This window comes from Cervus elaphus, chromosome 7, assembly GCF_910594005.1.
Source record: "Cervus elaphus chromosome 7, mCerEla1.1, whole genome shotgun sequence".
NCBI classification, from domain to species: Eukaryota; Metazoa; Chordata; class Mammalia; order Artiodactyla; family Cervidae; genus Cervus; species Cervus elaphus.
Window position 1 is genome coordinate 36,328,542 of NC_057821.1, and position 19,302 is coordinate 36,347,843.

Below are 19,302 nucleotides of genomic sequence, written 5' to 3' on the forward strand. Positions count from 1 at the left end.
GAAATTCTAAAAAGCAGATCCTGGCTTTTCAGAGGGTTTTTATTTATTAATTTTGTTATGCTTTAGCTTTGGCAAAACATATGGAAAGGGTTTAACTACCAGGGCTGCAAACAAAGATATGTTGCTCCACTCGGTGAAATGCCAAATATACAGATAACATAGAGCTCTGCATTTTTTCATTTATGTTAAACAATTACTCTTCCATTCTTGACTTATTAAATACAAACAATCATTTTCATTTTCTTCAGCTGTCAGAGCCATTTAGTAATAAGATTTGATCTACTTTATGTTTTCAGTAGAAAATACTCAGCAAAGCTTAAAGATTATGAGGTGATTATGCAAACCAAGGGAAAAAACATATTGGGGAAGAGACAACAATGGTAAAAGTTTCACAACTATATACCTTCTGGATTTATAGTCTATTGGAACCTCTATAAAAAGATTTTAAAGCACCTCCAATCTCAAGGTTAAAAACAATATAGGCAATTAACCTTGAGATGGCAGATTTATTGCCTGGTTCCCTTGCAATTAGGCTTTCAGACCACTTAGATTCCATTTGAGCACATTCTATAACAGTCAGTATCTCCCTAGCCTGCTACCTGTAGGATGACTTACAGGTTGGTGATTATCAAGGTATGATCTCAGAACCAGCAGCATTAGCCTCATCTGGGAACTTATTACAAATGCAGATTTTCACACACATTTACCCTCTTTCTGAATCAGACTTTAGAGTGTTACTCAGTCCTCTGTGCTTCCCAAACCTTCTAAATTACTGTGATGATGTCCATTCAAGTTTAAGAACCATATAGACAAAGGAATATTACCCAGCCATAAAATGGAATGAATGTGAGTCAGTCATAGTGAGGCGGATGAACCCAAAGCCTGATGTACAGAGTGAAGCAAGTCAGAAAGAGAAAAACAAATATTGTATACTAAGGCATATATGTATAATCTGGAAAAATAGTCATGATAAGCCTATTTTCAGGGGAGGAATAGAGACGTAGAGAAGGGACTTGTGGACACTGCAGGGGAAGAAGAGGGAAGGACAAATGAGAAAACGGCATTGATATGTATACAATATAATGTGTAAAAGAGATAGCTAGTGGGAAGCTACTGTATACCACAGGGAGCCCAGCCTGGTGCTCTTGTGATAATCTAGAGGGGTGGGATGGGAGGGGACAGGGAGGCTCAAAGAAGGAGGGGACACATACATAATTATGACGGATTCACGTTGTATGGCAAAAACCAATACATCATTGCAAAGCAGTTATCCTCCAATTAAAAAATAAAGTTATCAAAAAAATAAACATTGATTCAAACAGGAAATATGGAAACTTTGCAAACTAAGGAATAGGAACAAAACAAAATGTGAAAAAAGACATGGATTAAGAAAGATGGAATGAAAAAATAGAGTACTATGAAAGAGAGAGAACATAAAGAGATTTATATTTTATGAAAAAGAAAAGAACAACAAATCCCTTGTTTTAACTTCCATGACCTCAGTACCCTAGGTTATTTAGCTGGCTTTGAAGAAATAAGATTCACTTTTTCTTAGAGACCAAAATATTCATTTTTCCTGTTAATGCAACCTAAACAACATTGATTCCAAATTGATATGATCAGAGAAGTTATTTTTAAATCAATTGCTATGAATGAGAACACCTGTTATTTGATTGTATCTAAGAACCAAATTGTTTAAAATAATATCCATGTCCTATGTTCTTAGAAAATGGATATATCAAGGAATCTTCAGTCTGGTAAAGTGAACTAAGAATAGTCTGGAGAGATCTGAGATTTCCCTATTACTATAGAGCTTTAAAAATGTTATAAAGCTTTTCTCCAGGCCTGGTATTTATTTATTTGAGAACAATATGCATGGTAAGAGCAGAGGGAGATCATCCCAAATTTTACCTCTAAGTCTGTCCAGCACTCAAAAACTACCCTGCCATATATGATGCAGTCACCAGACCAACCAGATCTTATTGTGAACAGTGGTGGTTACTATTTACTCACAGACCTGGGATCCCCAGATAACCCATTATGCCCCATCACTGCTCAGTTGAATTCATGTATTGCCCAGCAATTCCCTTATTATTCACTCAGAAAGTTTTTCTCTGCCTCATTCAATTTTCTCCTAATTGTTAAGTATACACAGATGAACAGGATATGGTGGCCAAGGCTCAATACATCTAGTCTTGTGGTAAACTTCATGTTCGTACCATTGTCCATTTCTTTTCCTAACATCTCACTAGAGAGGAAAACTTTTTGCAGTGCAGTTCTGACCCCTTGGCTTTGGGGTATAGCCTGGCACAAATCTGAAAAGCTATGTGGGCTGAAGCATAGAAAGCCAGTAGCCAGATGGTGCAGAATTTTGAAGATCTTCAGGTTTCCACTTGCTATCTTTACCTCTAAAAAGCCTTCCCTTATCCCATAAATCTGGTATCAATAGTCTCTCTACATGGTCCTATATATATATATGTATGTATGTATTTATGTATGTGTGTGTGTATATATGCATGCTGTAATGTCTGATTCTTTGTGACCCCATGGACTGTAGCCCACCAGCCTCCTCTGTCCATGGGATTTCCCAAGCAAGAATACTGAAGCGGGTTGCCAGTTTCTCCTCCAGGGAATTATCCCAATCAGGGATTGAACCCAAGTCTCCTGTGCCTCCTGCATTGGCAGGCAGATTCTTTACCACTGCACCATCTGGGAAGCCCCAGAGGGGCAGTTCTGGACATTATATTCCATGAGCCCAATTAACTAAATCAACTAAACTATAAGTTCTTTCAGTACCAAGTTGTGTTTACCATGATGCAGTTACAAGTGGCCTTAATTGCAAGATCTTTGCTCATATAATTAGTTAAGTGAATAAGTGGGTGAGTATATAAATACATAGTAAGCTGCACTGTGGTTAAGAAAGCTTCTTTAAAATTGGGCTTAAACAGCCCATTTAATCTGACAGCAAACTTCCATACTGTTTTCCTAAATGGCTGTATTATTGAACTTTACTATCAGCATTATGTATTTCCAGTTGTTCTATATTAATACCAGCACTTAGTATTTGGGGTCTTTTTAATTTTAGTAGTTTCAGAATGTATGTAGAGGTATCACATTGTAGTTCTAATTTACATTTTACTGTTAACTAATAGTGCTGAGCATCTTGTATTTATTAACCATTCATACATATTCATTGGTGGAGTATTTCTTTTTCTTTTCTTTTCTTTTCTTTTTTTTTTTTTTTCTGGTCAGTTGTTGGATTTCTACTTACTGAGTTATAAATGTTCTTTACCTACTCTGGATTCAAATCCTTTATCAAATACACGTTTTGTAAGTATTTTCTCCCATTCCATGTCTGGCCTTTCAGTCTTAACGGTGATCCTTGGAGAGCAAACTTCTTAATTTGATGAAGTCCAACATACCATTTTTGCTGTTATGTTCAAATATGTTCTTGAGTAAATCTAAGAAATTTTGTCACCCAATATGACAAATACTTCCTTCTAGAAATTTTATCATTGTGGCTCCTACAAGTAAGTCTATGATTCTTCTTTGTGATCTAAGACTTCTTTGTTTAACTTATGGTCATAAAAATTGTCTCCTGTTTCTTTCTGTAGTTTGTAGCTGGGGTTTATACCTCTAGGTATATAATCCAAACTGGGTTAATTTTTGTATGTAATGTGAGGGAAGATTTGAGGCCCATGTTTCTGCTATGGATGATTTGTTCCAGCCTCATTTGATGAAAAGATTCTTCTCCAGTCTACTGAATTACCTTAGAAACTAAGCATCTAGACTCTTTTATTTCTTTAATTTATATATCAACCTTTATATTGCATTTTTGAAAATGCATGGTAATTCTTGAAATCAAGTAATTCAAGTCTTCAGTTTTGTTCTTTTTGTTTGTTTTTCACTATGTTGGTTATTCTAGGCCCTTTGCATTTAAGTTGTTATTGTATATTTGAATTTTTGGTAACTTCACTAATGGAAACCAATTACAACTATATTTTCTTCTACAAATTCAATGATATAAAGCTATTTATGTTACTTCTTTCTCTGTGGGTAAGCTTGTATCTCTGTCTTTCAAGGAGTTTGTCTATTTCATTACATTTGTCACAATCAGCATAAATGTGAACACTGTTATAACATTTCCTCACTTTTTTGTGTTTTTATCATTTGTAGGGTCTAAACTTATGTTCTAAGCTTCATTCTTATATTGGTAACTTGTGGTTTTTCCTTTTCTAGATTAATCTTGTTAAACATTTAGCAACTTTAATAATCTCTATAAATAACTTTTTAGTTATTTTTAACTTTGTGCTTTTCCATAGTCTATTTCACTGGTTCCTTATCTTTACTATTTCCTTCCTATTTCTTACTTTGAGCTTAATCTGATATTTTTCCCCTTAAATAGAAGCTTAAATCATTTGTTTCAGACATTTTCTTTTCTTATTTGAGTATTTAAGTTTCTGATATGAGGGCTTTATCATTTTCATCAAATTGGGAATTTTTTTTTTCATTTTTTCAAGTATTGCTTGACTCATCATCTTTGCATCCAATTAAACATATATTATACCACTGAATATTACCCAGTGGGTCACCAAGACTATTTTTCAATGCACCATACTTTCCTGTTGCTGTGGCTTCAGTTCCACTAGCATTTTTATTCCCAGTGTGGAATCTGCTATAATTTCCATGTGTGGTATTTTTCATCTCAGATATTGTGCTTTTATCTCTACAAGTTATATTTGCATTATTTTTCGTATTTTCCATTTATTTCTTCATCATGTTGATAATCAAGAACATGTTATCTTTTATCTTGTACATAAGAGGCATATTTTCTTTTCTGTTAATTTCTTCATGTTATAATTTCTGGATGTTTTATTGAATTATTTCCTGATGGTTATGTGTTATAGTTTCTGTTTTTTCAAATTTTTGGTAATTTTCTAGAGACTGTATATTTCAATTTTTCTGCTTTTGAGCAATTAATTTTGCTGTATTTCTTTAAAGAGCTCTGGAACTTCTCTAGCAGATAATTAAGTTAACTGTGGGATGCTTTGATCCATTTGTTAAATGGTTTTAAACCATTTGGTATATTCCTAGAGTAGTTTTCAAAAAACTAAGATCATGGCATCTGGTCCCATCACTTCATGGCAAATAGATGGAGAAACAGTGAAAACAGTGCTTGACTTTATTTTTGGGGACTCCAAAATCACTGCAGTTAGTGACTACAGCTATGAAATTAAAAGACGCTTATTCCTTGGGAGAAAAGTTATGACCAACCTAGACAGCATATTAAAAAGCAAAGACTTTGCTTTGCCAACAAAGGTCCATCTAGTCAAGGCTATGGTTTGTCCAGTAGTCATGTATGGATGTGAGAGTTGGACTGTCTAACACCATACACAAAAATAAACTCAAAATGGATTAAAGATCTAAATGTAAGACCAGAAACTATAAAACTCCTAGAGGAGAACATAGGCAAAACACTCTCCGACATAAATCACAGCAAGATCCTCTATGACCCACCTCCCAGAATATTGGAAATAAAAGCAAAACTAAACAAATGGGATCTAATGAAACTTAAAAGCTTTTGCACTACAAAGGAAACTATAAGTAAGGTGAAAAGACAGCCGTCAGATTGGGAGAAAATAATAGCAAATGAAGAAACAGACAAAGGATTAATCTCAAAAATATACAAGCAACTCCTGAAGCTCAATTCCAGAAAAATAAATGACCCAATCAAAAAATGGGCCAGAGAACTAAACAGACATTTCTCCAAAGAAGACATACAGATGGCTAACAAACACATGAAAAGGTGCTCAACATCACTCATTATTAGAGAAATGCAAATCAAAACCACAATGAGGTACCATTACACACCAGTCAGGATGGCTGCTATCCAAAAGTCTACAAGCAATAAATGCTGGAGAGGGTGTGGAGAAAAGGGAACCCTCTTACACTGTTGGTGGGAATGCAAACTAGTACAGCCACTATGGAAAACAGTGTGGAGATTCCTTAAAAAACTGGAAATAGAACTGCCATATGACCCAGCAATCCCACTTCTGGGCATACACACTGAGGAAACCAGATCTGAAAGAGACACGTGCACCCCGATGTTCATCGCAGCACTGTTTATAATAGCCAGGACATGGAAGCAACCTAGATGCCCATCAGCAGATGAATGGATAAGGAAGCTGTGGTACATATACACCATGGAATATTACTCAGCCGTCAAAAAGAATTCATTTGAACCAGTCCTAATGAGATGGATGAAACTGGAGCCCCTTATACAGAGTGAAGTAAGCCAGAAAGATAAAGAACATTACAGCATACTAACACATATATATGGAATTTAGAAAGATGGTAACGATAACCCTATATGCAAAACAGAAAAAGAGACACAGAAATACAGAACAGACTTTTGAACTCTGTGGGAGAAGGTGAGGGTGGGATGTTTCAAAAGAACAGCATGTATACTATCTATGGTGAAACAGATCACCAGCCCAGGTGGGATGCATGAGACAAGTGCTCGGGCCTGGTACACTGGGAAGACCCAGAGGAATCGGGTGGAGAGGGAGGTGGGAGGGGGGATCGGGATGGGGAATAAGTGTAAATCTATGGCTGATTCATATCAATGTATGACAAAACCCACTGAAATGTTGTGAAGTAATTAGCCTCCAACTAATAAAAAAATTTAAAAAAAAAAAAAAAAAAAGAAAGCTGAGCACTGAAGAATTGATGCTTTTGAACTGTGGTGTTGGAGAAGACTCTTGAGAGTCCCTTGGACTGCAAGGAGATCCAGCCAGTCCATTGTAAAGGAGATCAGTCCTGAATATTCATTGGAAGGACCGATGTTGAAGCTGAAACTCCAGTATTTTGGCCATCTGATGCGAAGAGCTGACTCATTTGAAAAGACCCTGATGCTGGGAAAGATTGAAGGCAGGAAGAGAAGGGGACGACAGAGGATGAGATAGTTGGATGGCATCACTAACTCAACGGACATGAGTTTGAGTAAACTCCGGGAGTTGGTGATGGACAGGGAGGCCTGGCATGCTGCAGTCCATGGGGTCACAAAGAGTCGGACATGACTGAGTGACTGAACTGAACTGAACTGAACTGAGAGTAGTTTTATTTGAGTGCTAATTTAGCCCCACTTCTTTTTTAAATAATATTTATTTATTTGGCTGTGCCAGGTCTTAGTTGCTGTATGTGGGATCTAGTTCCCTGACCAGGGATTGAACCCAGGCCCCTGTATTGGGAGCACAGAGACTTAGTCAGTGCACCATCAGGGAAGTCCTATAGCCCACTTCTAAGTTATACCTTTGTTTGGATGTCTAATGAATGCTCCACGTCTCTTTACTGTTTACTTGGATTCTGTTAGAAGGAACATAATTTCCAGACCTGTGTAACTGTTTGTCTTACAGCCCCAAGTAATAGTTATGTCTTTGGAAAGTTGTTTTCATCTGGCCTTGTGGAGTTTCAACCCAGGCAACTTGCAAACCATATTCAACAGGTCTCATGGGGTCTCATGCATATTTCAGGACCTCTTTCTCTGAATAGCTCCCTCCTCCCAGTACTGCACCTGGAAAATTCTAGACACCTTGAACTTCTGAAACCTACTGTCTGTCTCCTCAACTCTGCAAGACTGCTGGATTCCTTTTGGATCCCTGCTCCTTGCACCGTATTATCAGACATGACTGAGCAACTAAACAGTGAAGTGATACAGGTTTTCTCCAGGCAAAAAGCGCTCATCTCATTTGCAATCAGAAATGTTATACATATAAACATTGATATCTGCTTGCAAAGACAATTGATCTTTTTAATTATAATAAACAGCATGCATAAAATTCAGTGGTATCAAAGGTGGTTTTTTTGTGGAGGGGGTGGTTTTCTTTGTGTGGGGGAGGTGGAGTAGAGGGCATGGGATTCTGTGAGAACTCTGCCATAACTTTGGAAACCAGCAGATGATTTTCTGAAACTTTGTTTCTCAGCTTTCTGATAGTAAACTAAGTTCACAAGTAAGCTTAACCTTGCTTCAGTTGCTGTTAAGGAATGCAAATAAAACATTAATAAGGCTCTTTTCCTGATGTATCTAGGGCAGTGAATATTAACTTTCTTTCAGTGATAGGGAATCTGTGGCACAGAGCATTAAAAGATTTGTCAAAAGTCACACAGCCAATACATTGTCTGAGTCAAGAACAATCCCACTCATTAATTTTTATCCAAGCATTTAAAATACTTATGGGCTATAATCCACAAGTGAAAAAAATTTAGAATATGTTATTTTGCTGGAAGGCTTCTTTTTCATTTAAAAAAATCAGGATTTTTTTATTAATATATCTTCTTGATGCCAATGACTCTGTGTCTAAAATTCAGCCTTCAGAATATGATACTTACAAAGAATTCTGAATTACTAAAATGCCCATTATCTTAATTGTTAAAGTAAAACAATATTGCCCAAATCTTTTTTGGTCTCACCAGCTTGTGAGAAAAATGAAATGTTGACCTTAATCTGGATTTCCCGATTTACCTCTGAGACCTGACAATTGATTACAGGATCTCAGACCACCACTGCGGTGTCTCCAAGTATCCTGAGAGTCCCCAGAGGCTCCTCACATGTGAGCGTCAGAGTCAGAATCAGCTCTGAGTATAGGAGAGAAAGCAGACACCAGACAGCAGACACTGTCCTCCAGTTCCCTGTCTTTCCTGTCATTTGGCGAGGGTAAGAGCATCGCCCTCTCTCCAAACTTCTTCCATGAGTGCACACACACACACACACACACACATTACATATCAGATCATGAAAAAAATCCCTTTTGGGAGAGAGAGATCTTTGCAGTCACTTAAATTGACCACTCAGCTACAAATACTTTAAGTCAATGGCTTCAAGTCTATCACTTTCACCTAGCATGATCCCATTAGTGACAGAGTTTCACTATGGAATCACTTCTCAAGTAGGCAAGCATATTTTCTGAATCCCAACGCTCAATTCAAGCCTCCTTCCCAGAGATTCTTATATGCCATTTCTTCTACTTCACTAGGGGTTCCCATGTGGCTACTTTGATCCATTTGTTAAATGGTTTTAAACCATTTGGCATAAGGCCTAGAGTAGTTTTATCTGAGTGCTAATTTAGCCCCACTTCTTTTTAAAATAATATTTATTTATTTGACTGTGCTAGGTCTTAGTTGCTGCATGTGGGATCTAGTTCCATGACCAGGGATTGAACCAGGGCCCCTGTATTTGGAGCACAGAGACTTAACTGGATCAGTGGCTCAGTGGAAAGGAATCTTCCTGCCAATGCTGGAGATGCAGGAGATGCAGGTTCGATCCCTGGGTTGGGAAGATCCCCTGGAGGAGGAAATGGCAACCCACTCCAGTATTCTTGCCTGGAACATCCCATGGACAGAGAAGCCTGGTGGGCTACAGCCCATGAGGTTGCAAAGACTCGGACATGACTTAGTGACTGAGCACCGATGCTACTTCACTCTGTATCCCCATCATTGAGAACTGCTGCTCTAAATGAATGCCATGGCTAAGGACTAAACATAAAAAGCTGTCAATGGCAGGGAAAGCAGTTAAAAGCTTCCACTCATTCATTATAATTCCGTATATTCTTCTACTATTTAGACTATAGAGTGTAGAATGATTCCAGTACAGAGGTGAACTGAAAAAGAATGGTTTAATTCAACCTTTGGCTTCGATGCTCAAATCATGAACAAAACCCATGTTTGACACACAGAAGCCTTTTGGTTTCATGTGGCTCAAGCTCAAGAAGGAAGCACACTTGGATTTATAGCATAACCCTTTGGCGGGATTAGCCAGCAAAATGCCAATGAGTGCCAGAATCCAGCATAAACTAACAGATTCCGGATTACTAAAATGTCACCCCCACCTAGTCAGGTTTTAATGGCACTGGAGACATTAGACTGGGTTAATAATCTCTTAAGTAGTCAAATTATGGATCATTTTACAATGAAGTAACAGGTTATTGACTTACTAAATGATTACAAGAAGTTTGTTCGAAAACACAATAACTATCTTTCTTGTGAGAGATAATTTGCCTAGAAATCTCTGATTACTCATAATTATTAATAATTTTTAAAAGTCAATAATACATTTTAATCATTATAAGTTTTCTTAATATCCATCTGTGATTATAAATATTAAAATTTTCATAGTGTTTGGATTTCATGCATCACGTATTTTTAAGTAGATTCAGTCGATGTTTTCAAATGCTGATGCCTGTAATCAACTTAAAGTCTTAGAATAGCACTTGATTATCCTTCAAAATTAAACTATACATTAATCTTTAATTTTCAAATCAGCAAATAGGTAGATGCATTTTTATGAATTACTAGTATTCTATCTTTAGCTGCAATATATGTTCATGAAAAATATATTAAGATGTTCTTAAACAAATGCCCTTTTCTATTAAACCCTTTAAACCTAATTTTACTGGAATTCTAAAAATAGATCAGATAATCTCGAGCAGCCCACTATGACATTTGATTCTACCATTTATGTTATTTATAAAAGCAACACAAAGCATTTGCAATGGTGCTTCCGTTCAGCAAACCAGAAATGGACACATTCCGTGTGAACTTTATTACTGTAAAGAGCAATGCTTCCATACATTATGTGTAATGATGGTAGTTCATTTAAAAGAAAAACTACAGAATTAGTCACTGCTAATTAAGGAAAGTATCTTCTCCAAGACATCAGGTCATTTAAAAAAAAAAAAAATCTCTCAGCATTTTTTTTAACTATTCAAATCCTAGAATTACTAAGTGTACCTCCACAGTGTTCAAAGACTGCTGCTCCAAGCTAGATTTTATAGAAGAATGTGCAGCATGTCAAGTGATTCAGAATGTACACAGACTTAGGAAGAGTAAATACACAGAATCCAGAAGCAACACAATAGACTGACCTTCTCACCAACCTCTTTCCCTCCCCTTTCCTTAATCATGCAAAGTCAAAAAGTAAAAGCATCAGAAGAAATAATAAATGAAAAATGACCCTCCATAATTGTGGTTTCTCAGTGCCTGATTACCCTCCTATCCCCTCGTACACATCAAAGAGCAAAGGGCAAGGGAGACAGAGTGGAGGAGAAGAAAGAAAGAAAGAAAAACGAGAGATTATTTACTGGCCGTTTGAGATCTGGTTACCAGCCAGAAAAACAAGAACAGATGTATTTTCATGATTATAAAATAAAATGCCTTTCAAATAACTTAATCTCCAGGAATATTATGGTATATACATTTGTTTTTAATTCCCCAGGGATAGGCAACAGACTGTGGGATCCTTTGTTTACCCATGGGTATAAGGACGGAAGATTCTTACATACATCTCTGAATACAGGCTAGTGAACAACATGTGAGAGAACCAAGAGGATTACGGTATTATCCTGCTATTGTTTTCTGCACCGCATCCACTTCAATCTTCAGGAAAATGAAAACAGAAACGGGCCCAGGAGATTATAAACAGGCTGCTGCCACTGAAGTCTGCCCCTGGAAGGTCGATGTAGCTCAGGAAGCAGGTTTGTTTCTTTAGGTTTTATCAAAACCCCTCTATGAATATGAAAAGAATTAGTGGAGGTGAAATCACCCAAAAGGCAATTACTGTCTTCTCTCCCAGAGGAGGAGATTTCAGCCAGGCAGACGTAAAATCTCAAGTTTCCATCATAGCTGCTGAGTTCAAAGGCATGAGGCAGAGTCCATGGGCTTTGGAAATGTTCGTGGTTAGTGGTAGGTAATAAAGGATATAAGTGCAGCAGCTCAGACCAAATGTGAGTTTGGGGGAAAGAGAAGAACAGAGTGCACCATGGCCAGTGATGTGTTTCCCCAGGCCGAGTTTCCATTTGGCATGAAAAGAACCTGGATCCACCCCAGCCGGATCATTCAAAGAACCCTCAAAGTGTTGTGTCCATAGGGCCCACTTGTGCTCTGAACTGGATGACCCTGGGCCAGCTGTCAAAAGCCTGAGCCTCATCAGGTAGCACAAGGCCATCAGGGTCAGATGGAAAAGAAAGCTGACTGGCTTACAGGGTTGCGATCACGTCAGGCAAGGTCGGCTCACTTTTTCCATTCCAAGCCCAGGGCTGGCCTGTAATGGTGATCCAGTAATGTTAATAACAACAGGGACAACCAACACCTTTCAGGGAATGGTTTCAGAGGCTTTCCAAGGTAAGGCCAGTTCTTAATTCCCCAAATGACAGATAAGAAAACTCAAGCAGAAAGAAGGAACATGATTAGGCCAGGAGCACACATGTGAGTCGGGGCATGGCTGAAGGAAAGGACTGAGGCCAGCCTTCCTGGATGATGTTCTGTCCTCCAGAATTATCTGACCCCCCTGGGCCTGCTGTCTACACAGACTGGCTGCTTTGCCCAGGAGCTGCCCAGACGGGGCAGACTCTGCACTGTACATACCATTTCCAAGTCTTCTTATTCCATCAACTCACCTCCTTATTTATACAGGTACAGATGTTGTCTGCACTGTTTCTGTTACTTTTTGTAATATGTGTGAGAAACTGCTCTATATGCAAAATAAGAATCAGAACAAAATGCAGAGTGAAGAAAATGCACGGGCATGTTCACTTCCCCCAATAGCACAGAAATACACTCATCCCCAAGGTGCAACGACTCATGTTCCCCTGAGTAAGTCAAACAATAATTATTCATTTGCTTGTGATTTATCATTTAAAGTGAGATCAATTTTTCAAACTTTTCTATCAAACTTGTCAGATATAATGACTCTTCTCCATTTTCAGTCTGTGATGGTTCTAGAATCACAAAAATATCTGGGGCTTCTTTTTGAGTGACCAATGAACACTGACTGAGCCCTTTAATATTATAGAAGAGGTAGTATAACCTGGTGATGGGGAGCAGCCAAGGGTGATGAGAGCAGCAAAGCTCTTCTCTTCTTGAGCTATGTGACTTTGGCAAGGGCCTTAACTTCTCTCCCCGTTTTCTTGTCTGTAAAATGGGAACAAGAAGGACCATCTGCTTTTGATGGCGGTCGAGAGGATGAATAAGAAGAGGGCTTAGGACAGGGCCCAGCACGTAGTTAGCAACTGCATGCATTTTCCTCCACCACAGAGCTTTCACTTTACAGTAGAAAAGAAAAGTAGTGAAGGTAGTTGGGCTTCTCTGTTGGCTCAGACAGTAAAGAATCCACCTGCAACGCAAGAGACCTGTCAGTTCCTGGGTCGGGAAGATCCCCTGGAGGAGGGCATGGCAACCCATCCCAGTATTCTTGTCTGGAGAATCCTATGGACAGAGGAGCCTGCTGGGTTATGGTTCATAGGGTCACAAAGAGTCAGACACAACTGAGCACGTAAGCGCAGCACAGTGAAGGCAGTGGAGCAGAACAGGTTACAGTAATCAAGAAAGACTTCCTGGAGGAAAGGAATCAAGTTTTCATCAAAATGTATGAAACGGCTCCCTTTATTTTCTTTGTCATTTACAGTCTCTCTCACATCACATAGTGTTACTCCAGGGAAACACTGCGTTCAGAAATAATTACACTTCTATAACAACAGGAAAAAAAGGACACAAAGCAATGAAGAAACAAGCCAAAGGTCATCAACTGATGAAAAAAATGGTTCCTAGATCTCACAAAGCTCTTGGTATTCTAGGATAAGGCTGACAGTAACTGTTTTTTTTTTTTTTATTCCTGCTTCCTAGGCAGTGCTAGTGGCAAAGAATCCCCCTGCCAATGCAGGAGATGTAAGAGACATGGGTTCTATCCCTAGGTTGGGAAGATCCCCTAGAGAAGGACATGGCAACCCACTCCAGTTTTCTTGCCTGGAAAACTCCCATGGACAGAGGAGCCTGGTGGGCTACATACATACAGTCCATTGGCCACAAAGAGTTGGACACAACCCAGAACTCCTGCAACTTTTTTTTTTTAATATAATTGCTTCACAAGTTTGTGTTAGTTTCTGCTACAGAACGAAGTGAATCAGTTATATGTGTATATATATATCCTCTCTCCCTCTTGGACCTCCCTCCCTCTCCCATCCCACCCACCTCGGTCATCACAGAGCACTGTGCTAAGCTCCCTATGATGTATAGCAGCTTCCCACTAGCTACGTACTTTACATGGAGTAGTGTATTTATATCAAACCTAATCTCTCAATTCATCCCATCCTCTCCTTCCCCCACCTGTGTCTACACCTCTGTTCTCTACATCTGCGTCTCTATTCCTGCCCTGGAACTAGGTTCATCTGTACTGTTTTTCTAGATTCCACATATATGCATTAATGTTAAAGAAACAGAATCTCTGCCTTCTTATAACTGTACCTTAAAACAGCCTTGGTGTTCTGCTTTATTAAGCAACGCCCTATTCTGCCTACTGGACCCTTGTCTCCTTTTTTATTCATCAAATATGCTTCTCCTTCCCCCTTACAACATTCCAAGCACTAGGTGCTAGTTCTGTTCAGTTCAGTCACTCAGTTGTGTCTGACTCTGCGACCCCGTGGACGGCAGCACGCCAGGTTTCCCTGTCCATCACCAACTCCCAGAGCTTGCTCAAACTCATGTCCATCGAGTCAGTGATGCCATCCAACCATCTCATCCTCTGTCGTCCCCTTTTCCTCCTGCCTTCAATCATTCCCACCATCAGGGTCTTTTCACATCGGGTGGCCAAAGTATTGGAGCGTCAGCTTCAGCATCAGTTATTCCAATGAGTATTCAGGACTGATTTCCTTTAGGATTGACTGGTTTGATCTCCTTGCTGTCCAAGGGACTCTCAAGGGACTAGGTGTTAAAGTACTCAGATTTGGGGGGGAAAAAAGACATAACCCTTGTCTTTCAAAGTGCTCCTAAACCAGCATATTTTAATTAATATGTTAATTTCTCTAATCATAAATGTCACATAATCACTTTTTTAAATTGAAAAATTAAAAAAAGTATGAAGAAGATTAAAAATAATCATAAATCCATCACATAAAGAAAACCATTCTGGTATATTTCCTTCCGGCATTTTTCATATTATAAATAGATAAATACACATGCACATAATTATGACTATATTGCATGCCCAGTTTTAAAATTGCCCTTTTTCATCTACATATAGAGCATTTTTTGAAGCCATTAACATTTTCTTTAAATGTATCATTTTTAGTGTTGTATAATATTTCATTTTATGGATAGCCAATAAAATAATCATTTCAACATTATCTAAAGATGAAAGGAAATCTACAACTAATGGGAATCACATCCACAGAGATGGTGTGCTAGCTAAAGGGATGAAACTTCTGAAAAACATGTCAAACATGACAGCTGACTTTATGCAGTCAACTGTCATGACCTACACAGTATGAGCTGTGTTAAAATAAAGCAGTCCTTTTTATGGATGAGTAATATTCCATCATATATATGTACCACAATTCCTTTATTCATCCATCTGTTGAAGGACATCTATTAATAGGTGTCCTGGATCTTATAAGTAGTGCTTCTATGAAGACTGAGGTCCATGTGTCTTTTGGAGTTATGGTTTTCTCAGCATATATACCCAGTAGTGGGACTGCTGGCTCATGGAACCTCCATACTTTTCTCGACAGTGATTGTATCTATTTACATTCCTACTAACAGTGTAGTAGGGTTCCTTTTTCTCCACACCCTCTCCAGCATTTATTGTTGGTAGCTTTCTGATGATGGCCGTTCTGACTGGTATGAGTTGATACCTCATTGACGTTTCAATTTACATTTCTCTAAAAACTAGTGATGTTGAGCATCTTTTCATGTGTCTTCTGGCCATCTGGTCTTCTTTGGAGTGATGTCTATTTAGGTCTTCTGCCCAGTTTTTGATTGGGTCATTTTTTCTTTCTTATATTGATTTCCACAACTGATTCACATTGTGTTACAGCAGAAACTAACACAACATTGTCAAGCAATTATACTCCAACTTAAAAAACAACATCATAAATAAAGCATTCCCCAGAGCAGGCCAGGACCTCTCATGGGCCCCATGACCTTCTTCCACTATATTCTCCTTTTGTATCCTTTTCCCTCAAGACTGGGAAGCTTCACTGGTTAGTTTTCCCATCTTCTGAACTTTTGGCAGGAAGAAGGCCACGTACGTGTGAGTAGCTGGGAAAAAACAGTCCAAATCAAACCTAAAGTTCTTTTAATAACCTCACAACTTCCTTGAATGTAAATTAGCTAAAAATATACATAATCCTTAGTGTGTACCTCTGCAACTATATACAACACCCTAACTTACATTAACTCAAGGCCTTCCCATTTGTTTGCTTTTCAAATCACTTCCTTTCAGGGATGTGGACTTAAGTGGTTATCCAGAGTCAGCAGTGAAACTTGGCAGTGTAGTCACATTTCCCCGCCTAAGAAGGCACGCACATTTCTAAGGAGTAGGGATGTAAGAAAGTTTCTTTACAACTAATAAAATTAACATGAGTTTATATACAGTAAAACTTCAAACCAGCATAGCTTTGTGCATCTCTCATAATAAAATGAATGGCCATGATCTTCCTATGCACTTTGGTTTCTAGACCATAGTCATGTGGTGATCTGAATTTCTTCATAGATAATGAAAATAAATGTTATTCAGACAAACTGACTACATATTTTATTATATTCATAGAGAAAATGAGTTTCCCCCCGTATACTTCCAGTATCTAACTAAAGGTATACTGCACTTCACAGAATACAAAGCTTCCTAAAAGGTTATGCTTGCATGCTAAGTTGCTTCAGTCAGGTATGACCCTATGAACTGTAGCCTGCCAGGCTCCTCTGTCCACAGGAATCTCCAGGCAAGAATACTGGAATAGGTTATTTATAGCCAAATATCTATTTTATAATTGTATTATTGGCTTCCATTAGAAAATCAAATATGGGTCACTGAAGAAATCTATGAAGAAATAATAAAGTTATAAATGAGAGTTTATTCTTGTATCAGTTTTCTACTGCCACAATAACATGGCTTGTTATACACATTTAAAAAAAAAAAAAAACAATACGTATGTGTTTTGTTTGTCAGTCCCCAGGTCAATGACTCTGGTGGCTCAGCTGGGCTTGGCTGGACTGTTCTGGCCTGGGCTCACCCAGCTATTGCTGATGAGCATGGCATCAGCCATGACAACTGAGATGATCTGGCTTCCCTCCACCTGTCTGTCTCATCTTCCAGGAGGCTCGCCGGGGCACGTTCTCAAGACAATTTCAGGAGAGCCAAGGCAAGCAGAAGCACACAAAGGCTTTTTCCAGCCTCTGCTTGTGCTATCTCTGCTGACAGCTCATTAACCAACGCAAGTTCCACGTTCTACTCAGATCCAAAAGGACAAGGCAGCAGACTCCACTGCATTAGTAAGGAAAGCTGCAAAGTCATATGACCAAATGCATCTCAGTGGAGAAGGTTGAAGAATTAGAATCTTTAATACACGCAATATAGCACAAGCTTGATTTTTTTTTTCCATTTATTTTTATTAGTTGGAGGCTAATTACTTTACAATATTGTAGTGTTTTTTGTCATACATTGACATGAATCAGCCATGGATTTACGCGTATTCCGCATCCCGATCCCTGCTGCCACCTCCCTCTCCACCCGATTCCTCTGGGTCTTCCCAGTGCACCAGGCCCGAGCACTTGTCTCATGCATCCAGCCTGGGCTGGTGATCTGTTTCGTATTATCTGTTTCCTAGATAATATACATGTTCGATGCTATTCTCTCACAAGCTTGATTTTTAAAGGACAACAGCAATAATAAAAAGATAATTCAGGTTTTGGGGAGGTAACTGGGTTTAATACACTCAAGTACTACAGAAAAGAAAAAGAAGACCATAAATGAATAGAGCAAATCAGATGCTGAAAAATCGAGAGGCTTGTCTTCAAAACCTTTCTTTAATTCCTATGGCAGGATGGTACACTTCTTAATTTCTTAATTCCTTTTTCTTAATGGCTAAAGGTAGAGGATTACATTTAGAACAATTGATAGAAATAAAGCAGGAAAGAAGACAAAAAAGGCAAAGAAATAATACAATTTTTAGTAAAAAAAAAATTTTTAACTAAATAATGTTTTAAAACTAGTCACATTAGTTTCATTATTATCTTTACAAAAAGCCACAGGGATATGTTTTATCTCTGGGCACAAAATTAACCCAAGGCCACTCAGGTGGAATAAATATTGAGATTTAAATGTAAGACTAATTTTCAGGGGATGTAATATACAGTATGGTGACTAGAGTTATCAAAACTATATTGCATATTTGAAAGCTATTAAGAGAGTAGATCACCTTAAGAGTTCTCCCCACAAGGAAAAAAAAATATTGTAACTATATGTGTTGAGGGATAAATAAACTTGCAGTGGTGTTCATATATATATATAATGTTATACATGTAAAACTAATACAATTTGTATGCCAAATATATCTTAATTTTAAAAAGAAAAAGTGTAGAACCAAAAACACAACTGTTGCTTCCATGTTACATCAGAAACAACTTTTGGAACAATACATTCTGTTCCTTATAACTAAAACACTTTTCCCTGCCTCACCACCCGGTTAATTCTCTTCCGTTCAAAATTCACTTATGTGTAGACATCATCTTGATCTTCCTGGCCAGGCAGAACTCTTACACACTTGTCTCTGAGCAATTCATTTCTTCCAGCGGAAGCATGGTTTTTCATTTGTTCATGAAATACTTGATCGCACATCTCTCTCACTAGACTGTCAGATTCTTGAAGGCAAATACTTTTTTTCTGGTTTGGCTCAGTTATCTGTGGGCCCAGGATAGTTGATGCCATATCACAGCTCTTAAAACATAAACAGCAAATGAAGGAATAAATAACACATGATCAATGGGGGAGCATGTTTATTGAAAATATGCAATCGTCGTATAGATAACAGAGCACATACATGGCTGATGAGTCCTCAAATGTTCTTCATAGTGAAGTTTAAGGTAACACATTTCTAAAAGAAGGAACTACATCTAAAATACATATTTTAACATTGCTACGTTGAATGTTCAATACATGAATGTTTCACCACAAACAACTGCACTTCATGTTTTTCATAGTAACGACCAGAGAAAGTCAATGTCAGAAACTTATCAAGCAAATGCAGCTCCTCCCATAAGATAAGCCTTTTTTCCCCATCATTTTCAGTAAGCGAGGAAGATAAAAGGGAGGATGTATATTTCATATGTGATTCAGAGTTTGCTGATGCAAAATCAAAGGCTTTACTAAGATGCTCTGCAAGTGTGTAATATTACCTGGAGATAATTTAGAATTGTCTGTATTTAACCACTTACCTGCTGGTGTTATAGTACCTCCTGGACAGGACAGGACTCACCTACTGC

The 19,302-nt window shown here is 38.2% G+C and overlaps 1 protein-coding gene across 1 annotated transcript in view; it reads right to left on the reverse strand.

Annotated features, from left to right (window-relative positions):
• Positions 1 to 17,582: 17,582 nt before the first annotated feature.
• The window catches only part of LOC122697542, a 650,597-nt gene continuing 648,877 nt past the window's right edge, over positions 17,583 to 19,302 (reverse strand). Inside the window, exon 5 of the mRNA XM_043908410.1 lies at positions 17,583 to 18,757. Coding sequence (XP_043764345.1) covers positions 18,718 to 18,757 — 40 coding nt within the window. The 3' untranslated portion in view covers positions 17,583 to 18,717. The remainder of the gene's footprint in view (positions 18,758 to 19,302) is intronic.